Here is a 19,022-nt window from a genome sequence, read left to right on the forward strand (position 1 = left end):
AGCTATCTTGACCAAAACTGGCATAAAAACAGACACATAGACTAATGGAACAGAATAGAGAATGCAGAAATAAATCTACACATTTACAGTGAACTCATTTTTGACAAAGGTGCCAAGAACATACATTGGAGAAAGGACAGTCTCTTCCATAAATGGTGCTGGGAAATCTGGATATCAATATGCATAAAAATGAAATGAGACTCCTATCCTTCACCATATACAAAATCAAATCAAATCAAGTACACATCTTTAAAGACTTACATCTAAGACCTGAAACTACTAGAAGAAAACATTTGGGAAATGCTCCAGGAAAATTGGTCTTGGTAAAGTTTTCTTGAGTAATATCCCAAAAGCGCAGGCAACCAAAGCAAAATTGGACAAGCTAAAAGCCTTCTGCACAAAAAGGAAACAATCAACAAAGTGAAGAGACACTCACAGAATGGGAAAAATATTTACAAACTACCCATCTGACAAGGGATTAATAATCAAAATATATAAAGAGCTCAATCAACTCAGTAGGAAAAAAATAAATCTAATTTTAAAAATGGGGAAAATCTGAATAGACAGTTCTCAAAAGAAGACATATAAATGGCCAACAGGTATATGAAAAAATGTTCAACATCATCAATCATCAGAGAAATGCAAATCAGAACTACAGTGAGATATCATCTCATCCCAATTAAAATGATTTTTATCCAAAAGACAGGCTATAATGAATGTTGGCAAGTGTGCGGAGAAAGGGGAACCCATGTACAGTGTTGGGGGAGTGTGAATTAGTCTGACCACTATGGAGAACAGTATAGAGGTTCCTCAAAATACTAAAAATAGAACTACCATATGACCCAGCAATCCCATTGCTTGATATATAAAGGAAATCAGTATATGGAAGAGATACCTGCACTCTCATTTTTATTGCAGCACTATTTACGATAGCCAAGATATGGAATCAACTTAAGTGTCCATCAACAGATGAATGGATAAATAAAATGTGGTACGTATATACAAGAGAATATTATTCTGCCATAAAACGGATGAAATCCTATCATTTGCAACAACAGGGATGTAAATGGAGGACATTATGTTAAGTGAAATCATCCAGACACAGAAAAATAAACTTTGTATGTTCTCACTTATATGTGAGAGCTAAAAATTTTTAAAAAAAGAACTCATAGAGACAGAGAGTAGAATGATGGTTACCAGAAGCAGAGAGGAGGGGATAAATTGGGGATGCTTAATGTGTACAAAAATATGGTTAAAGTGAATAAGGTCTAGTATTCAGTAGCACAATAGTGTGACAATAGTTAATAACAATTTATTGTATATTTTCAAATAACTAAAAGAGTGGAAGTAGAATGTTCTTACCACAGAGAAATGATAAATGCTTGAGGCTATGGATACCCCAATTACCCTGATTTGATCATTATACATTGTATGTCTGTATCAAGACATCACAGGTTTCCCATAAATATATATGATTAATATGTACCCATAATACTTTTAAAAAGTTAAGGAAAGAACAAAGCTGGAGTCACCAAATTACCTGATTCCAAAATATACCACAAAGCTAAAGTAATTGAAAGAACATAGTATTAGCATAAAAACAGACATATAGACCAATGGAACAGAATAAAGAGTCCAGAAATAAAACCTCATATTTATGATCAAATGATATTTGACAAAGGCACCAAGAACACACAACAGGGAAAGGACTGTCTCTTCAATAAATGGTACTGTCAAACTGGATATCCACATGCAGAAAGATGAAATTGATCCCTATCTCACACCATATCCAAATATCAACTCAAAATGTATTAAAGCCTTAAATGTAAGACCTGAAACTATAAAATGACTAGAAGGAAATATAGAGAAAAAGCCTCCTGACATTGTTCTTGGCAAAGATTTTTTGTATATGACTCTAAAAGCACAGGCATCAACAAGAAAAAAAAATAGACAAATGGGATTGCATAAAACCAAAATGCTTCTGCTCAGTAAAGGACGCAATCAACAGAGTGAAGTGTCAACTTACTAGCAAAATTTTAAATCATCAAAGCTCTAAACTATATAGACTATTTGTATTGAGGGAAGTGAGATGATTATCCTAGACATCCCACAGTTTTGGAAAGAGGAGATAGAGACATCTCCGCCTCTCCATTATCAATGTAAGTAAGCATCTTTAATTAACAGTGAGATGGAGTTGGTCATAAGACTTTGATCAGGGAAATAATATAAAAATAATTACAGAGCCATAGGATGTAATTGGTTATTCATGCTATCTTATTAGCCAAGTGTGGTAGATCATGAAAGGCTTGGCCATATGGAGAAATAATTTCAATCTGCACTGAATAGCAGAACTTCAATGATTAATTACTGTTTCTTAATAAGAATTCACATGGAAATATATCTGTGTGTGTACATATATGAGAAGAGAAAAAAATTTGGAGATTCTAATTGTACATAATTTACATAATTTACTGCCTCATGCTTTCTTGATTTACAAATTATAAGTAAAGTGGAAAGTAGTGTTTGTGGTCTTAGCACGCACGCACCTTCGCTCCCAGCTCATTATAATGCAATTTCAAAGCTGTTACTCTTTCATCAAGCTCTTTGGGATTTTCCGTCTGTTTTTTCTGTACAATCTGACGTCCAGTTTTTATCACCATTTCCACTTCAGACTTCACTTCACTCAGACTTTTATACAAGTTCTAAGTGAAAACATAAAACAAAACATAATAAGCAACAGTGTTAAATTAACTCACAGTATCATTAACAAAAAGAAATAAGGTAGGTAGTCCCTTAATTGGTATTCAATGTCTAAGGGTTTAATAGAATAGTATTTTGCAGCTGTGGTAGATATGTAGCTTTTGCATGTTCTATTGATTTAATGTTTTTATCTACAATTATAAACACAAATACATACATGCATAATTTGCAGTTATTCTTAAGAATGCATTATGTATATGTGTGTGTGTATGTATATATACACACATATATATTTCAATCCAATTTCATAATGGTCATTTCTAAATGTTACATGATTTCTATTTTAAATTTTAAACTTATATCATTTGAGCCATGAATTTAAATAAATTAATTCACTCATTCACTGGGTATTTATTGAGTGCCTACAACGTACCAGATAGGATTTGAGTCACTGGGGAATCAGTGGTGGCCAAGATACACACGTTCACTGTTGTTCTCATGGTGCTTATGTTTTAGTGGGGTAAAACATCAAAATTTTCAGATCATAATTTTAATATATATTATATCATATATAAAGAAGGGCGGTAGTTTTAAATGTGTTACTTAGATTATGCAAATTTCTTAATGGTGCTGTTGAAATATATAAACAGATATAAAAATATTATTTAAAACTCACATGAATATCACATCTATAAAGCACTCACATGTTGTTTCACAGGAGTAGGTTGCTATAACAAAGCCTTGTGAGACAAGTGTCATAACTTTGGAAGATAGCTATGCTCATCAGTATACCACCAACTTCACTTGGTGTCGAAACTTTGCTCTGTAGTTATTTTTCTAGAAATATATGTTTTTATGTATGTACATATATATAAGTATGTATGTACATATATATAAGTATATATGTATAAATGTATATAATAGTTTACATTATACATTGCTGCTTTTATTTGTTCAGTGGTAAGTCTGAATGATAAATACTTATTTTACTATTACGTAGAAATAAGTTTGCTAGTAGGTAATTGTTTTTTGGAACTAGAACAAAAATTGAGGGTTTTTTTCTCTTTTCGGTTTAAAATAAATGTCTAAAACAAAACATTTTGTAAAGGCTGGGCAATTATCTGATTAATCAGGGTTACATGGATAATCTATTTTCATCTTAATCCCTTCTTTTGATGGTCGATGTTAATATTCATTTATTAATAATTGTCAGTTTTTTCTGAGTTTTGTAGAGGAATTCTTTTTTTACTTCATTTTACTTTTGTCACAGAAGATGTAAAAACGTCGGTGTGTTTGGAAACATTGAAATCATTAATTGTTATGTTTGGGAATCAACTATGTGAATTTTGAAATCAAAGATTATTCCAAATGATTTACTTTTTAAACTTTGAAAAAAGTTTATTTTTATGAAGAAAGCTCATTCAAGGTACTGTTAGCTATTAACATCATTTCATTTGATAGGTAAAGAAAATATTTATAAACAAGGAGGAGAAATATTCTTTATGTTTGTGCCAGTAAGACTTTTAATAGACAAAATTGTCTTGAAGAGAAGGCCATGGTTATGGTATAAGCCACAAAGCAACTTAAGTAATGAAAAGTCTAAAAGTTGTCTTATGAAAGAACTACTTGACTTGGTCCTGACATTTAAACCAGAACAAGAAACAAATTGAGCAAGTACCTTGAGCTGTTTCCTTTGTACGGGTACAGGGTACAGGAACAGAATGTGGGCACAGGTACGGTTGTTTTCAGCTCATATTTACTGGTAGATAAGTTTTATGAGTTAACATTAGAGACTGGTTCTGAGAAGAGGCTGAACAGATCTCACTTTGTAAATATGAGTCAGGAAGATAGTATACTTGGGTCATTTTTCTTTCAATTCTTTTGCAAAGTTTAAGATATATCTCCATGTATTCCCACCATTACTCAGCTAATATTAGTTAATCATTGCATATCATTATATTCAAAATTTATTTTTTGGGGGTGAGAATATTTAAGGTAATTATAGCACTAATATTGAGCCTAAAATATGAATAAATGTTATTGGATATAAAACACTGCATAATTTTTCAAAAATAAATATGTACACTTATTTTAAAATGTTTGTTAAAAAGAGATATTTTCCCATTCCTAATGATATGACTAAAATTTACCTAAAGGGGTTTACTTTTCATTTATATTATGGAGTAGATACAGAAACAATACTTAAAACACAAAGTACTAAATAGGCTTCCTTTCCCTTTAATATTAATAACATTTAGTGTTTTCATTTCATGTGAATTTCTACCTTGATGATCCATAGCTCATGTAGAGTTACAATAATACCTATATTACTCTAGTATATACCCTCATACCTCAACTTTATGCTGTCAGAGGAATCACTGATGTGGTAAATTTCCAATAATTACAACATAGGACACTACTAGATAGTCCAAGTCTAATGATAACTTCTGCTACAGGCTGTGTTGTCTGGTGGCATTTCAGTGTATATCCAACATTGATATTTAATGGAGAGATGTTAGAGTTTGGAATAAGAGTACCCGGATTGGACCCTGCTTTGCCCTTTACCAGATGTTTGTCTTTAAATTCTCTCAGGTAATCTGTAGCCTTGAGAATTAGAGATGACTTCTGTAAATCAGCTTATTTGGCACTCATTATTTCTGGAATATATATTATTGTTGTAGCTACTGCTGTTGTTGCTGTTTTCAGATTAATATATTTCCTTTGTGGATTTCCACTTAAAAATATATTCAAAGTACCACAAGAATTAAACAAAGGAGACACCCTTTTATATTCTACAAAGTCCCTAGCAGAATCACAGATTCAAAAAAGACTAGGTATTACATGGCTACTATATCAGTAAAAGTTCTTGTCTCTCAATACACTTGCATCAATTTTTGTTCTTAATTCTAAAATTATACAATATAATTATTACAGTTGTCTGAAAACAATTTTTACCATAAAAGAGGATCATCAAATACTTCTTAATAAGGAAAGTCAAGAAGTAGTTGCATACTTGCCACCAGAAATACATACCACACAATGATTTAATTGTGACTGTACTACTTCCTGTTCAACACTTTTGGTTTCCAACGCAGGCAAGTGCATCTTCACTTCGTCTAAAATCATCTTACTTTCTTGTAGTCGCTGCTCAAAATTAGCCGGTTTCTGGAATAATCGAAACTTCATGGAGACATCTTGCAATTTTTTCTGTAAGGACAATGTAAGGATGCAGAAATTTAATTTTAATTTTGTCTTCCAAACAATAACCAGTCATATGTTTGCTAATATATTTTCTTTTATTACTAAAGATATAAAGAAATAAACATTTTTTTAAAAATAAAGCCGTCTCCCTTTTTCCATTTATTCAATGCAAAGGAAACACACATTTGGGAGAACAATTCAGTAATTTTTCTTAATGTGATACTAAATAAAAGGTGCTTTATTAAGCTGTTTTATCTTTAAAATGTAGAAGGCAAAAAAACCCCATATTGTTTAGACATCAAATCGTAGTTTTAAAATAATGCCCTCGATCCCAATTTTACTAATAATCAAGTTGCCTTATATATACTAGACTATATTTTAACATCCAACTAAAACAAGTTCTTTAGTTTATGTAACAAAATGTACCTGTGCAACATCAATTTGGGATAGGACCCTTTGGGCAGCCTCCTTCCCCTGGTTGTGTTTCTTCATTTCTTCTAAACTGATCTCATGACTTGTCAAATCCGATTGGATTTTCTGGTGAGACAATGGTATTATTAGTCAGCATGTTCTGCATGTTATTGCAAAGAACTCACTTTCCAAGAAGATGGAATTCAGAACTCTTCCTAAATAAATACTAAAATGTAGCCTCCTTTAAAATGACAATAAATATTTTTACTTATCACAAATTGAAATGCCTTGTTTCTCCCCTATTGGGGCTATTAAGAAAAAGAAATAATCATTTGGAGTTAATAATAACAGTTATTTCAGATATAATTTTCAATAGGAGAAAACTACAATCATCTAATAATAAATAGAATTGATACTGTTTTATCTTTGAAATTATATTCAAATCTGACCAAAGACAAGAATGCAACCTTTATACATAAGCTAACTGTGACAAGGATAAGATATAATGAGAAAGTTTCATGTGAATGATATTCCTTAATAGCAATCTTTACTCAGTCATTCTGTGCCATGTTTCAGTTAAACTTGAGGGAAACTGTATCCAGAAAAGGGAAATTAAATGCTTCAACTGGTACTGCTTTTTGTCTGACAGATACTTAATGGCTTCCTACAGATATTGATTTTTGAATTTTAAATAACTACAAAAATGTCTATATTTTCTATATTCAATAAAGATATTTTTATCGAGTTCTATTTAAAAAGTATGTCTGTATTTGACTTATGAATTTCTGAGCCAGTTACAGGCATGGGTCAAATCCTGCAGCATACTGATACCAAAACAATAAATTCACTCATCTCTTTCTGTGAGATGTAGCAAAAATCATCTAGTAGTCAAATTATTCTAATTTAAAATTATTCTAATTTAAAATTCAGTTATTGTCAAATTATCATGAAGAAGAAACTGATTAACTTATACCACAATGACCAATAAAATTATCATGCAAAACAATTTGTATAATGTATATTAGTTTAAACTTATTTTCACTAATTGGAGTCAATTCTGGTATGTATCATTAGACAATAATATCAGTTTTGCTTAGCAGTTACCAAAGAGAACTATAGCCCTAAACTGAGTAATGGGAATTATCCCAAGAAAATGGGCTAAATGGTTCAGGAATTCCTTAGGATACAACGTTATAAATTTCCATACATACCTGAATATTATTTCTTAGCATATTGATACTAATTATTATAAAAGCAAATTAATTATGAATTATTCAAGTAGTTAAAATTATGCTTTAAAATAAATAAGAGATGAGACTCATGTAAATTAATATCATTTTTAATTTACTATGTACAATATCTTCATTGGCTGAATAACTACCTTGCACGCAAAATACTGGTATGTGCTCTTTTTCAGGAAACATAGAATCTGGGGCTTAAGGATCCACCTATGCATATAAAACTAGAGTAAGAAATACAACAGAATGTATAAAATTTGATGGGAATATGTAGGGTAGAGTGACACTTGTATAGAGGAGTTAATAGATGTCACAGAGGAGGTGTTGTTAAAGTAGAATCCTGAATAATTTGTAAGCACTGCTGAGAGCATGAAATGCTTTCAGGGATTTTCGGCCAGGATCTTACAGCTGGGAAATATTCACCCTCTCAAAAAGATGGGCCAATAAAAGCTATGTCTGTGCCACACAGTCCTGGCCACCTCAAGTCATGGGTGATTAGAGCATGGACAATGATTATGCCAAGATAAATCCATCAGATTCTCTCTCAGAAATTTAGAACTGACAGAAGAGAGTCTGGTGAAACTCTGTGAGTGCTTAGAATTATGTCATACATGTTAAGGAATTGTGCTTATGAAGTCTCTAGTTTTCAGAGTAGATTGAGGAACAGCAAAAGTCCATGAGCATTGAAAGAAGAAAGAAGTAGGTGTATAGAAAGAGACGTAGTAGCAAAATTACCAATGGCTTCTAATCATAGGCTGAAGTTGATAGTATTTACCAACAATGGTTGCAACAATGGCTACCACACCACATGATCCTCTTACCACTCTCTCATCAAAAGGTGGAGTTTATTTATTTGCCTCTTTAAATCTGAATTGGCCCTTTGACTGCCTTAACCAATAAAATACAGCACAAGTAATGCTCTGTCAGTTATGGCAAAAGTCCTTAACTGGCCTAGGAGCTTCCACTTCTGTCATTTTGGAGAACTGACACTTAGGGTGCTCTCCTATTGGAACCCATTCAACATATCATGTGCTGAGAAACCTAAGTGACATGGAGAGGTCATGGATAAGGGCTTCAGTAAACATTTACAGGTGGGCATTCAGCTGACAACTGCTAGCCATGTGAGTGAGCCATCTTGGACATCCAGTCACATTGAGCTTTCAGATCACTACAGTACTAGCTAACAACTAACTATAAAATCACATGAGAGACCCTAAGAGAGAGAATCATTCAGCTGAGTTTTCTCAATTCACAAAACCATTAGAGATAATGACAAATGGCTATTACAAGTAACCAAAACACAGGTTTTAGTCCCTTTCTGAGTCAAAACTTTATTTTTGCCCTTGGCTTCCATGATACATCCCTGTACCCTTATGACAAATATCCCTTCCCCATTTTTGTTTTTGCTTTAGTTAATTTAATGTTGCTACTTGTCCATAAAAGTCCTAAATAGTATACTAGAAATTCTAGGAGATAAGGAGTTACACAATCAAAAGAAATTCTGGTTGAAGAAAAACAATATGTGGAGACAGGGCACCGAAGTGTATAAAGAATGGGGCAGGAATATTACTAGAAATGCAGCTAGAAATCATGCACTAAATAACTTTATGTCCTAAATGAATGGTTTCTACTATTTTGAACAGGAATGTAGATATTAAAATTCAAAATTGATCAGAATCACAGATAATAGTAGTTTTATTGCCAATATTTAATCCAATAACTAAGGAAATTGATAGGGATAAAATGTTACTATAATCAGTACTACTTTGAAATGAGTTTGCATTATATTAGTCACTATAGATGTGTGCATGTGTGTGGGGAAGGGAGAGAAAGGGAGGGAAAGGGAGGAGGAAGAAGGGAAGAGGGGCAGAGAGAGAGAAAGAAAAGAGAGAGGCAGCGTACATTTGTACAATATGTATTAATATTTACTTTAGTGTTTTAAAACATTAAGGGAAAATAGGAAGGGAGGGTAAAGAGAGAACCATGCAGAACATAGGAATTTAAGTGATATAGAGAAGAAAACCACCAAAAAAAGAAAAGGAACAGCCTAAGAGAAGAAGAGGAGGAAAAATGAAGAAAGAGAGAAAGAGTGCCACTTAAATCAAGTGATGTGAGAATTCTAAAAATGAGAGAGTGAAGTCAACAATGTCAATTCTGAGACGGGTCAAATGAGATAAGTAGTAACAAGGGTACATTAGCTGTTCAATGAGCACTGTAGCTAGAATAGAGTTAGTAGATGATGAGAGCAAAAATCAGAATTTCAAGGGCTGACCTGATTAAGGATCAAGAAGTATTCTTATAAAAATAATTTAAATTACTTTTGAAGACTTTTTCCCCACACATAATGAAATTCAGATCAATCAGTCTTGAACACTTGTAAGGCTAGGCTATGTATTAATTAAAGGAGCCAATGGATGGAGTGATTCTTTTAAAAAATGTAAGGAGATAATTCATTAGACAAGTCCTGTGGAAAGAAAGGGAACTGGAGTGAAGAACAAAGGTCAGGGCCAATGGAAAATATTGACAGGAAAAGAGATGGCATTTTTCAGAAACTAAAGCTAAGTAATAAAAATAATTTAGGACGTGGAGAAGCCAGAGTTGAGTGCTTCTTATTTGATGCTCTAGGAGAATCAGAATGGAATAGTGTTAACAGAAATTAGGATTTAAATTTCAGGGCTCTGACTTGCAAACTTGGGCAAAGCACTAAACTTCATCCTTAGCCTCAATTTCCTCATCTCTAGCCTGAGAATGATAATTAAAAGCCAGCAATGAGACTTCATCATAATTTTTAGGCAGCGTATCTGAGAGACTCTCAAATCTTTAGTAGACGACTACGGTAGTTTAGGTCAAAATTTTTGATGTCATGGTATATGTAAAATACCTGTCCAAGTTGTTTGCACAAACATTTACTAATAAATTGTTGGCGATATTACATATAATCTCCTTATAAGGACAAGACACTTGGTATCTGCTGAGTATGACAGAGAAGGTAAAGGAAGAGTCTTAATCAAAGTAATGAAAGTTGAATAGCCATTGTGGAAACTGAAAGGAAACTGATGAGAAAAAAATGAAAAGATATTCAGAGATTACAGGGACAAAATTAGACATCTGTATCAGTGTCTGTCTACATGTTTTTTAAAACATTTTTCATCCCTCATCCACCGAGGTATAGTTGAGGAGAAAATGAAATATGCACATAGTCCTTGCACCTTTTATACAAGAGGGGTAAGAGGAGAGCACAGAAAGAAATCATCATCATTATCATTGTCACCGGAGCAGACATTTGAGTTTATGTACTAACACTTTATATAATTCTTTCCACCTTCTAATCAAATTAACATAAGTATTTATTATCTTTGTTTACAAATGAAGGTAAAATGTTGACATGCCCCAGATATCATAGCTAGGAAATAGCAAACTCAATGCCCTTTAAATAAATATATTACCTCTTAAATTATGACTTAAAAACAAAATTACCACCAAATGAATATTTGTCAGAAAAAACATACATTTAATCTTATTTGTATATGTATAACATTTAGTTAAATCAATTCAATAAACAAGTTGTTCAGCCTCTACTACTCAATTCCATATTGTGAGAACAAAACTCTTGTCACTGGGCCAAAGATGGTGGACCAGAAGCAGTCTGCACTCACTGCTCTCAAGGAGAGGACTGAAAGTTACAGGTAAACGTTCATTATGGATGAACCATCTCAGAGAGAGTATTGTGAGTCATTAGAGAGATGACTGGAGACACACAAAGTGGAGAGAAAAGTGGGGTGATCCACTTGGCAAAATTGAAAGGTACGGAGGGAAGTGTCCACACATGGGAAAGGGTCAGAGTAGAGATCCCCTGGGCTCTCCACTCCCCCAGTAGACACTGCAACCCAAGCTATAAGGGGGCTCCCCCACCACAGAAGGCCTCTGAACTGGTCAGGGAGCTGCTTGGAGTCTGCAGCAGCATTGCACCAGACAGTGGGCACAGTGGGATCCCACTGGATTCTGATCCTGGGTCACCATAACAGATGCCATTCTGAGCTTACAGCACCAAAGTGTTGCACATGTTGTCAGCCCAGTGACATGCCATACCATGCACACTGGTGACTCTAACCATGCCTTGTGATGCACAGAGGCCATGGCAGTTCCCCCTGCATATTGCTGCAGACCCACCCACCAAAAGCTTCTTCCACCCATGCATACAACCACTATCCCTAGAACTGTGCAGTGGGAACATTTGCAGCCCTGACATTTGTGGTCACTGCTTAAATGTCTCACCCAGCTGCCACTGCCACCACTGCAAGGAGGCCCAAACAGAGCAAATGTACACACCACCTGCCTCAATGGAGAAGGACGTGCCCAGGCCTCTGCCCAAGCTTCCAACAGTGTCCCGGGTACCAACCCTCCACTCCATATGAATATCCCCCAGCACTGGCTTGAATTATGGCACCACAGGCAAATGGGACCACATAGGAGAACAGGTGCATTCAAGGCTCTCAGTACATCTGCTACTCTCCTGCTGGGTCAATCTTCTGGAGTAGGACACAAGTGTATCAGCCAGGAACCTCTCCTTTTCACTAAGTAGGAGAGTTCCCAGCAGAGGAGAACAGGTGTATTGAAAACTTATCTGTCTTGAACTGACAGAAGAGGTTTCAGATAAGAAGGAAGCAGCATAAGACCTTTGCCAACATGAAAAAAACAAGCTGTTTTTACACCCCCAAAGGATCACAATAGGTCTCCAGCAAGAAACCCCAACATAAAGGAAATTGTCAAAATGTCAGAGATAGAATTCAGAAGATGGATGTAAAATAAGATTAATAGGATGAAAGAGAATGTTGGAAACCTACACAAAGAAGGCAAAAAAAAAAAATATTTGGGGACATGAATGAAGAAAATGAAAAAGTTGCTAAGGAGATAGACAACATAAGATATAACAGAACTTAATGAAAAGAAAGAGTCATTTAGGGAATTTCAAAATACAGCAGAAAACTTCAACAACATGCTAGAACAAGTAGAAGAAAAAATTTCATAGATTGAAGACAAGGCTTTCAAAAGAACCTACTCAGTCAAAGACGCAGAAAAAGGAAAATGTGAATGAACAATCACTCAGAGAAATATGGGACTATGCAAAGTGGGCCAATATAAGAATGATAGATATCCCAGAGGAGAAGAAGAAAAAGCAAAAGGTATGGAAAACCTATCTGAGGGAATAATTGAGGAAGACTTCCCTGGTATCACCAGAGATTTAGATATCCAGATACAAGATGGTCACTGAATACCTAGAAGGATCATACCAGATAGGACCTCACCAAAACAAACTGTCATCAATCTGGTCAAAGTAAAAATGAAGGAGAAAATCCTTCAAGTTGCAAGATGAAAGTAACAACTAACTTACAAAGGAAAACCCATCAGATTAACAGCTGACTTCTCATCAGAGACTTTACAATCCAAAAGGGACTGGAGCCCTATTTTGGTCTTCTTAAACAGAACAACTGCCAGCCAAGTATTTTGTCTCCTGCAAAATTGTTTCATAAATTACAGAAAAATAAAGACTTTTCCAGAAAGCAAACAGTAAATGAATGTGTCACTACTAGACCTAACCTACAGAAAATGCTCAAAAGTGCATTGTATATAGAATGTGGCAATAGATACCAACCAGTGTAAAAACACCTGAAAGTTAAAGCTCAAAGCTCTTATAAAGAAGTAGCACAAGAGGGGAAACAAAACAACAAGGTATCATTCAATATGATAAACAGTATCTCACATGACAATATTAACACTGAATGTGAATAGTCTTAATTTTCCAATTAAAAGATACAGATTGGCTGACTGAATGAAAAATCACAACCTGAGTATATGCACATCTAACTTGCAAGGACTCACACAAATTCAAGGTAAAGGAATAAAAATAATATTTTATGCAAATCGAAACCAAAAGCGAGCAGGTGTAGCCATTCTCATATAAGATAAAATCAACATTAAATCAACAATGGTTATAAAAATGATAAAGACGGTCATTATATAATGAAAAAGGGAGCAACTCAGCAAGAAGGTATAATAATCCTAACTATATATGCATCTAACACAGGAACTCCTGAATTCATGAAAGAAATTCTATTAGATATAAGCAAAGAAACAAAGAGTAGCAACAGAATTGGTGGGGACTTCAACATTTCACTGAAATATTGGACAGATCATCAAAGCAGTAAATCAACAAAGAAACACTGGACTTAAATGGCATTCTAGAGCAAATGGACCTAACAGACATCTATAGAACATTCTACCCCAAAGTTACAGATTATACATTCTTCTCATCAGCACTTGGGACATTTTTCAAGATTGATCATGTCTTCAGCCACAAAACAAATGTCATCACATTCAAAAAAATCAACATAATACCATATATCTTCTCAGACCACAGTGGAGTAAAACTAGAAATCAATTCCAAAAGAAACTCTCAAATCCACACAAAGTTATGGAAATTAAACAACCTGCTGCTGAACAATCCTTGAGTCAACAATGAAATTGAGATGGAAATCAAAATATTCCTCAAACTGAATGACATTGGGGACACAAGCTTTCAAAATCTATGGGACACAGAAAAAACAGTGCTAAGGCAGAAGCTTATAGAACTAAAAAACTATATCAGAAAGACAGAAAGATCACAAATTAAGAAACTAATGTCACACCTCAAAGAACTAAAAAAGAACAAACAAAACCCATAGGCACCAAAAGAAAAGAGTTAACAAAGCTCAGAGCAGAACTAAACAAAATGGAAACCAAAACAACAATACAAAGGATCAGCAAAACAAAAAGTTGGTTCCTTAACAAGATAAACAAAATTGATAGATGACTAGCCAGGCTAACCAGAAACACAAGAGAAAGGACTCAAATAAGCTCAATCAGAAATGAAAAAGGAGACATTACAACTGATACCATGGGAATATAAAATATCATTTATGAATAATACAAAAAACTCTATGCACATAAACTAGAATATGTAGAGGTAATGGATAAATTCCTGGAAATAAGACTAGGGTACTCACTGTCACCACTTCTGTTCAACAGAGTGCTAGGAGTCCTAGCTAGAGCAATCAGGAAAGAAAAAGAAATAGGGCATCCACACTGGGAAAGAGGTCAAACTCTCCATGTTTGCTGATAATATGATCTTATATCTAGAAAACCCTAAATACTCCACCAAAAGACTCCTAGAATTGATAAATAAATTCAGCAAAGTTTCAGGTTACAAAATCTAAGTATGTAAATCAGTAGCATTTCCATATACTAACAATCAAGCTGAGATCAAAACAAGGACTCAATAACATTTACAATAGCTACAAAGAAAATAAAATACTTAGGAATATACTTTACAAAGGAGGTGAAAGATCTCTACAAGAAGAACTACAAAACATCAATGAAAGGAATTGCAGATGACACAAACAAATGGAAAAGCATCCCATGCTCATGTATTGCAAGACTCAACATTGTTAAAATGTCCATACTGCCCAAAGTGATTTACAGATTCAATGCAATTCCCACCAAAATATCAACGTCTTATTTCACAGACCTAGAAAAAACAATCCTAAGTTTCATTTGAAACCAGAAAAGAGCCCAAATAGTCAAACCAATCTTAAGCAAAAAGAACAAATGTTGGAGGCATTACATAAACTGACTTCAAATTTTACTACAAAGCTATAGTCACCAAAACTGCATGATAGTGATATAAAAGTAGAGACATTGACTAATGGAACAGAATAGAGACCCTAGAAATATAACCATATAGCTATGACCGACTGATCTTTGACAAAACAGACAAAAACATACACTGGGGAAAGGATGTCCTATTCAGTAAATAGTTCTGGGAAAATTGTATAGCCACACGTGGAAGAATGAAAGAGGACTCTTATCTCTCGCCATATAGAAAAATTAATTCAAGGTGAATAAAAGAGTTAAATGTAAGGCATGAAACCATAACAAGTGTAGAGGAAAACACTGAAAGAACTCTTCTAGACATTGGTCTAGACAAAGAATTTATGACTAAGACTACAAAGGCAATGGGATTTAATTGAATTAAATAGGTTCTGCATAGCTAAGGTTATAATCAACAGAGGAAACAGGGAGAAATGGGAGAAAATATTCACAAACTATATGTCCAGCAAAGGACTAATAGCCAGAATCTACAAAGAACTCCAAAAAATCAGCAAGAAAAAAGGCAAACAACCACATCAAAATGAGTACATAAGACATGAGCAGAATTGTTTCAAAAGAAGATAGACGAATGGCCAAAAAACACATGAAAAAATGTTCAACATCACTAATCATCAAGGAAATGAAAATAAACCACAATGAGATACCACCTTATCCCTGTCTGAATGGCCATTATTAAAAAGTCAAAAAACAACCGATGCTGGAGTCGATGCAGAGAAAAAGGAACAGTTATACACTGTTGGTGGAACTGCAAACTAGTACAACTCCCATGGAAAACACTATGGAGATTTCTCAAAGAATTAAAAGTAGGCCTACCATTCAATCCACTAATTCAACTCCTGGGTATCTACCCAAAGGAATATTAATCATTTTATTAAAAAGACACTTGCACCCGAATTTTTGTCACAGCGCAATTCATGATTGTAAAAACATAGAATCAACATAAGTGTCCATCAACTGATAAGTGGATAAAGAAAATGTGGAGTGTGCGTGTATATACACACACAAACACATACATATACACACATACCATGGCCATGGAGTACTACTCAGACATAAAAAGGAATGTAATAATGTCTTTTGCAGCAACTTGAATGGAACTAGAGTCCATTATCCTAAATTAAGTATCTCAGGAATGGAAAAGTAAACACTACATGCTATCACTAATAGGTGGGAGCTAAACAGATGGGTACACATGGACACAAAGAGATGCACGGGACATTGGAAATGAAGAATGGGGGAGTATGGGGGGAGAGTGAGGAATAAAACCTTACTATCAGGTACAATGAACATCATCCAGGTGATGAGCACACTGAAAACCCTGACTTCAGCATTATACACCGTATCCACGTAACAAAAACATTTATATCCCCTAATATTTTGAAATAAAAAATACATAAAATCCCTGTTGTCTCTATACGTAAGGAACTTTTATTCTAGGGAGGCAGAATGAGAGATATAAGTAAATTACGAAGCAGAAATATATTTAATATAATAGAATAACCTATACTCTGTGATCAAAAAGAAGATAAATATATATACTGTATAGTCTGGTAAAATTTTAAGAACTTGACATAATTTTAATTGCACATGGCTGACAAGTGGTTTTGGAGGGAAAATTAGGATATGGGATCTTATTTCAGGCTGCAGGAACCGAGGTAGCAAAGATTAGGTTTGGGGCATGAAGAGTGGGTATGCTCAGTTTTATGAAAGGAAAGGCAGGATATAGGAGAGTAAGAATTACTGTTCAGAGGAGGGATTAGAATTGAACCTTAAATTTCAGTGCCCCTGACTTGCAAGAGATCCTTTTATGATCCAGCATTTAATCTTCTTTTTGCAATTTGCACTGTATTTTTGTCAAAGACTGCTCCTCAAAATTCTAGAAGTTTGACATTACATAACCAAGCAAAATAGCCTAAGTAATATTTGAAACACAGATCTTCTGAAGATAAATTCCACTTTTTTTTTTTTTACAAATGAATCATACTGTTATTGTGACTCATAAACAATAGGAACAACAATAACTTACAAACACATATCCAAACACTCAACTTTTATCTGCTGCCAGGGGACATGAAGGGCCAAGTAACATGTGAGAGGAAGATTGGGCAATTTGGAACTTAGTACAAATCACTATATGGAATTTGAAATGTTCATATTTATATCAAGTAGTTAGATAGACTGTTGAGAGGATGAGTTTCTGTATTTGTAGACAGGTCACTACCAGTAAAATCATTAACACTGGAAAAAATGATGGTTTAACATCATGTAAAAGTGAAACTTTATCATAATTTATAGGTATTTCTAGCAAAATTCTCATGTCTATAATACTGTTCCAATATGATTAAAGGTCAAAATTTCTTTATGAATTAACTAGATCATGCATAAAAAAGAACCCAGTAGGTAAATATGCTTTGGAAATTAAAGATAAACATGTGTCTGTACCATAGAACTTCTCAGAATATTTATATATTAATGTACATTTTGTATAACCAAGAGGGATATAATCCTTTGCTCAAATTATCCTTTTGCTTTTGCTTTATTTGGCAGAGTATTTCACCTTGGGAAAAGCTATCCAATATATTTAATTTATCATTAACAATAATTCAATTCATTATTAAAATTTTAAGATAAATATATATTTCCAAATTGATTCTGCTTTAGGTAAGTTGTATAATATGTATTACATATATTTAGCCAGCGCCTTTACAATTTAATTCCCCAAATATTACATTCAAATGATAATTAATTTTTAGTATGTACTTAGGATAACTTTTACTATCTATTTTATGTAACCTCATCAGAGTTTTATTCTGGATCCACATAATTATAAAAACGCTTATAACTTTAGGGTAGGCTTATTGTGAAATAGATAAGTGACTTGCATAAATAACAGCATTATGGAAACTTCTAGGAAGAATAAACAATCTCCTATTTAAAAATATATCCAATAAAAAAAGACAAACATTACATGTGTGTTTTGACATTATGATCAGACAATGAAAAGAGTAATATTGTAGAAGAAAACATTGGGGATGGAAGATTTAATCCAAAGGAAAATGCTTTCTATACTTGGCTACCAGATTTGTAAATTCTCCTAAAGATCTGAAGAATGTACAATTTGAGTTATATTTTCACCTAATATATAAATCTACTGGAATATGGATGTTGAGCATTTGAAGAAAACAAACAAAATGACTTATCTTGTGAAATTATCAGGCTGGCTTCACATATAATTAGAAACTAAGAAACTAAGTAAAAGAAAGTAGCAAATCAGTGCTACTGATTTGGAACACCATGCATGCTTTAATAGGAGTTCTCAATCTAATACCTTTCAGAATCACTAGATTTTTTTCAAAGAAGTGAAACAACATAAAGTAAATTACATCATCATGCCATTATTTAAAAAGACATTTGGGAATACAGTAATTATGTTCATAACTACCACTATATATTTAAAGTAGGGAAGAAAACAACAAGTGAAATGGAAATAACCATTTTTCCATTAAAGATGGTAAATGGCAATATTATAAAACAAAAAATCAATCAAACATTAATGACATTTTCAATGTAGCATTTTACAATTAACTAAGCAGAGGGCAGGGATTTTTCTTTTAAATCATGATTTACCTCATCAGACCATTCTTATATATCAAATTAATGACAGAAAATGGCAAGCAAAATTAAACTGTAGCTGTCTAAAGTATTTCATGGAATAAAGAGAACTACATAAACAAATTATTGGACCTTTTGCCATATCAAAGAAAA

The 19,022-nt window shown here is 33.6% G+C and overlaps 1 protein-coding gene across 1 annotated transcript in view; it reads right to left on the reverse strand.

Moving 5' to 3' along the window:
- The window catches only part of DMD (dystrophin), a 2,517,447-nt gene that overhangs the window by 1,437,654 nt on the left and 1,060,771 nt on the right, over window positions 1–19,022 (reverse strand). Inside the window, exons 29-31 of the mRNA XM_012638704.1 lie at window positions 6,328–6,438; window positions 5,734–5,907; window positions 2,547–2,702 (exon numbers count right to left, since the gene is read on the reverse strand). Coding sequence (XP_012494158.1) covers window positions 2,547–2,702; window positions 5,734–5,907; window positions 6,328–6,438 — 441 coding nt within the window. The remainder of the gene's footprint in view (window positions 1–2,546; window positions 2,703–5,733; window positions 5,908–6,327; window positions 6,439–19,022) is intronic.

Source organism: Propithecus coquereli, unplaced genomic scaffold (assembly GCF_000956105.1).
Source record: "Propithecus coquereli isolate 6110/MARCELLA unplaced genomic scaffold, Pcoq_1.0 Scaffold132, whole genome shotgun sequence".
NCBI classification, from domain to species: Eukaryota; Metazoa; Chordata; class Mammalia; order Primates; family Indriidae; genus Propithecus; species Propithecus coquereli.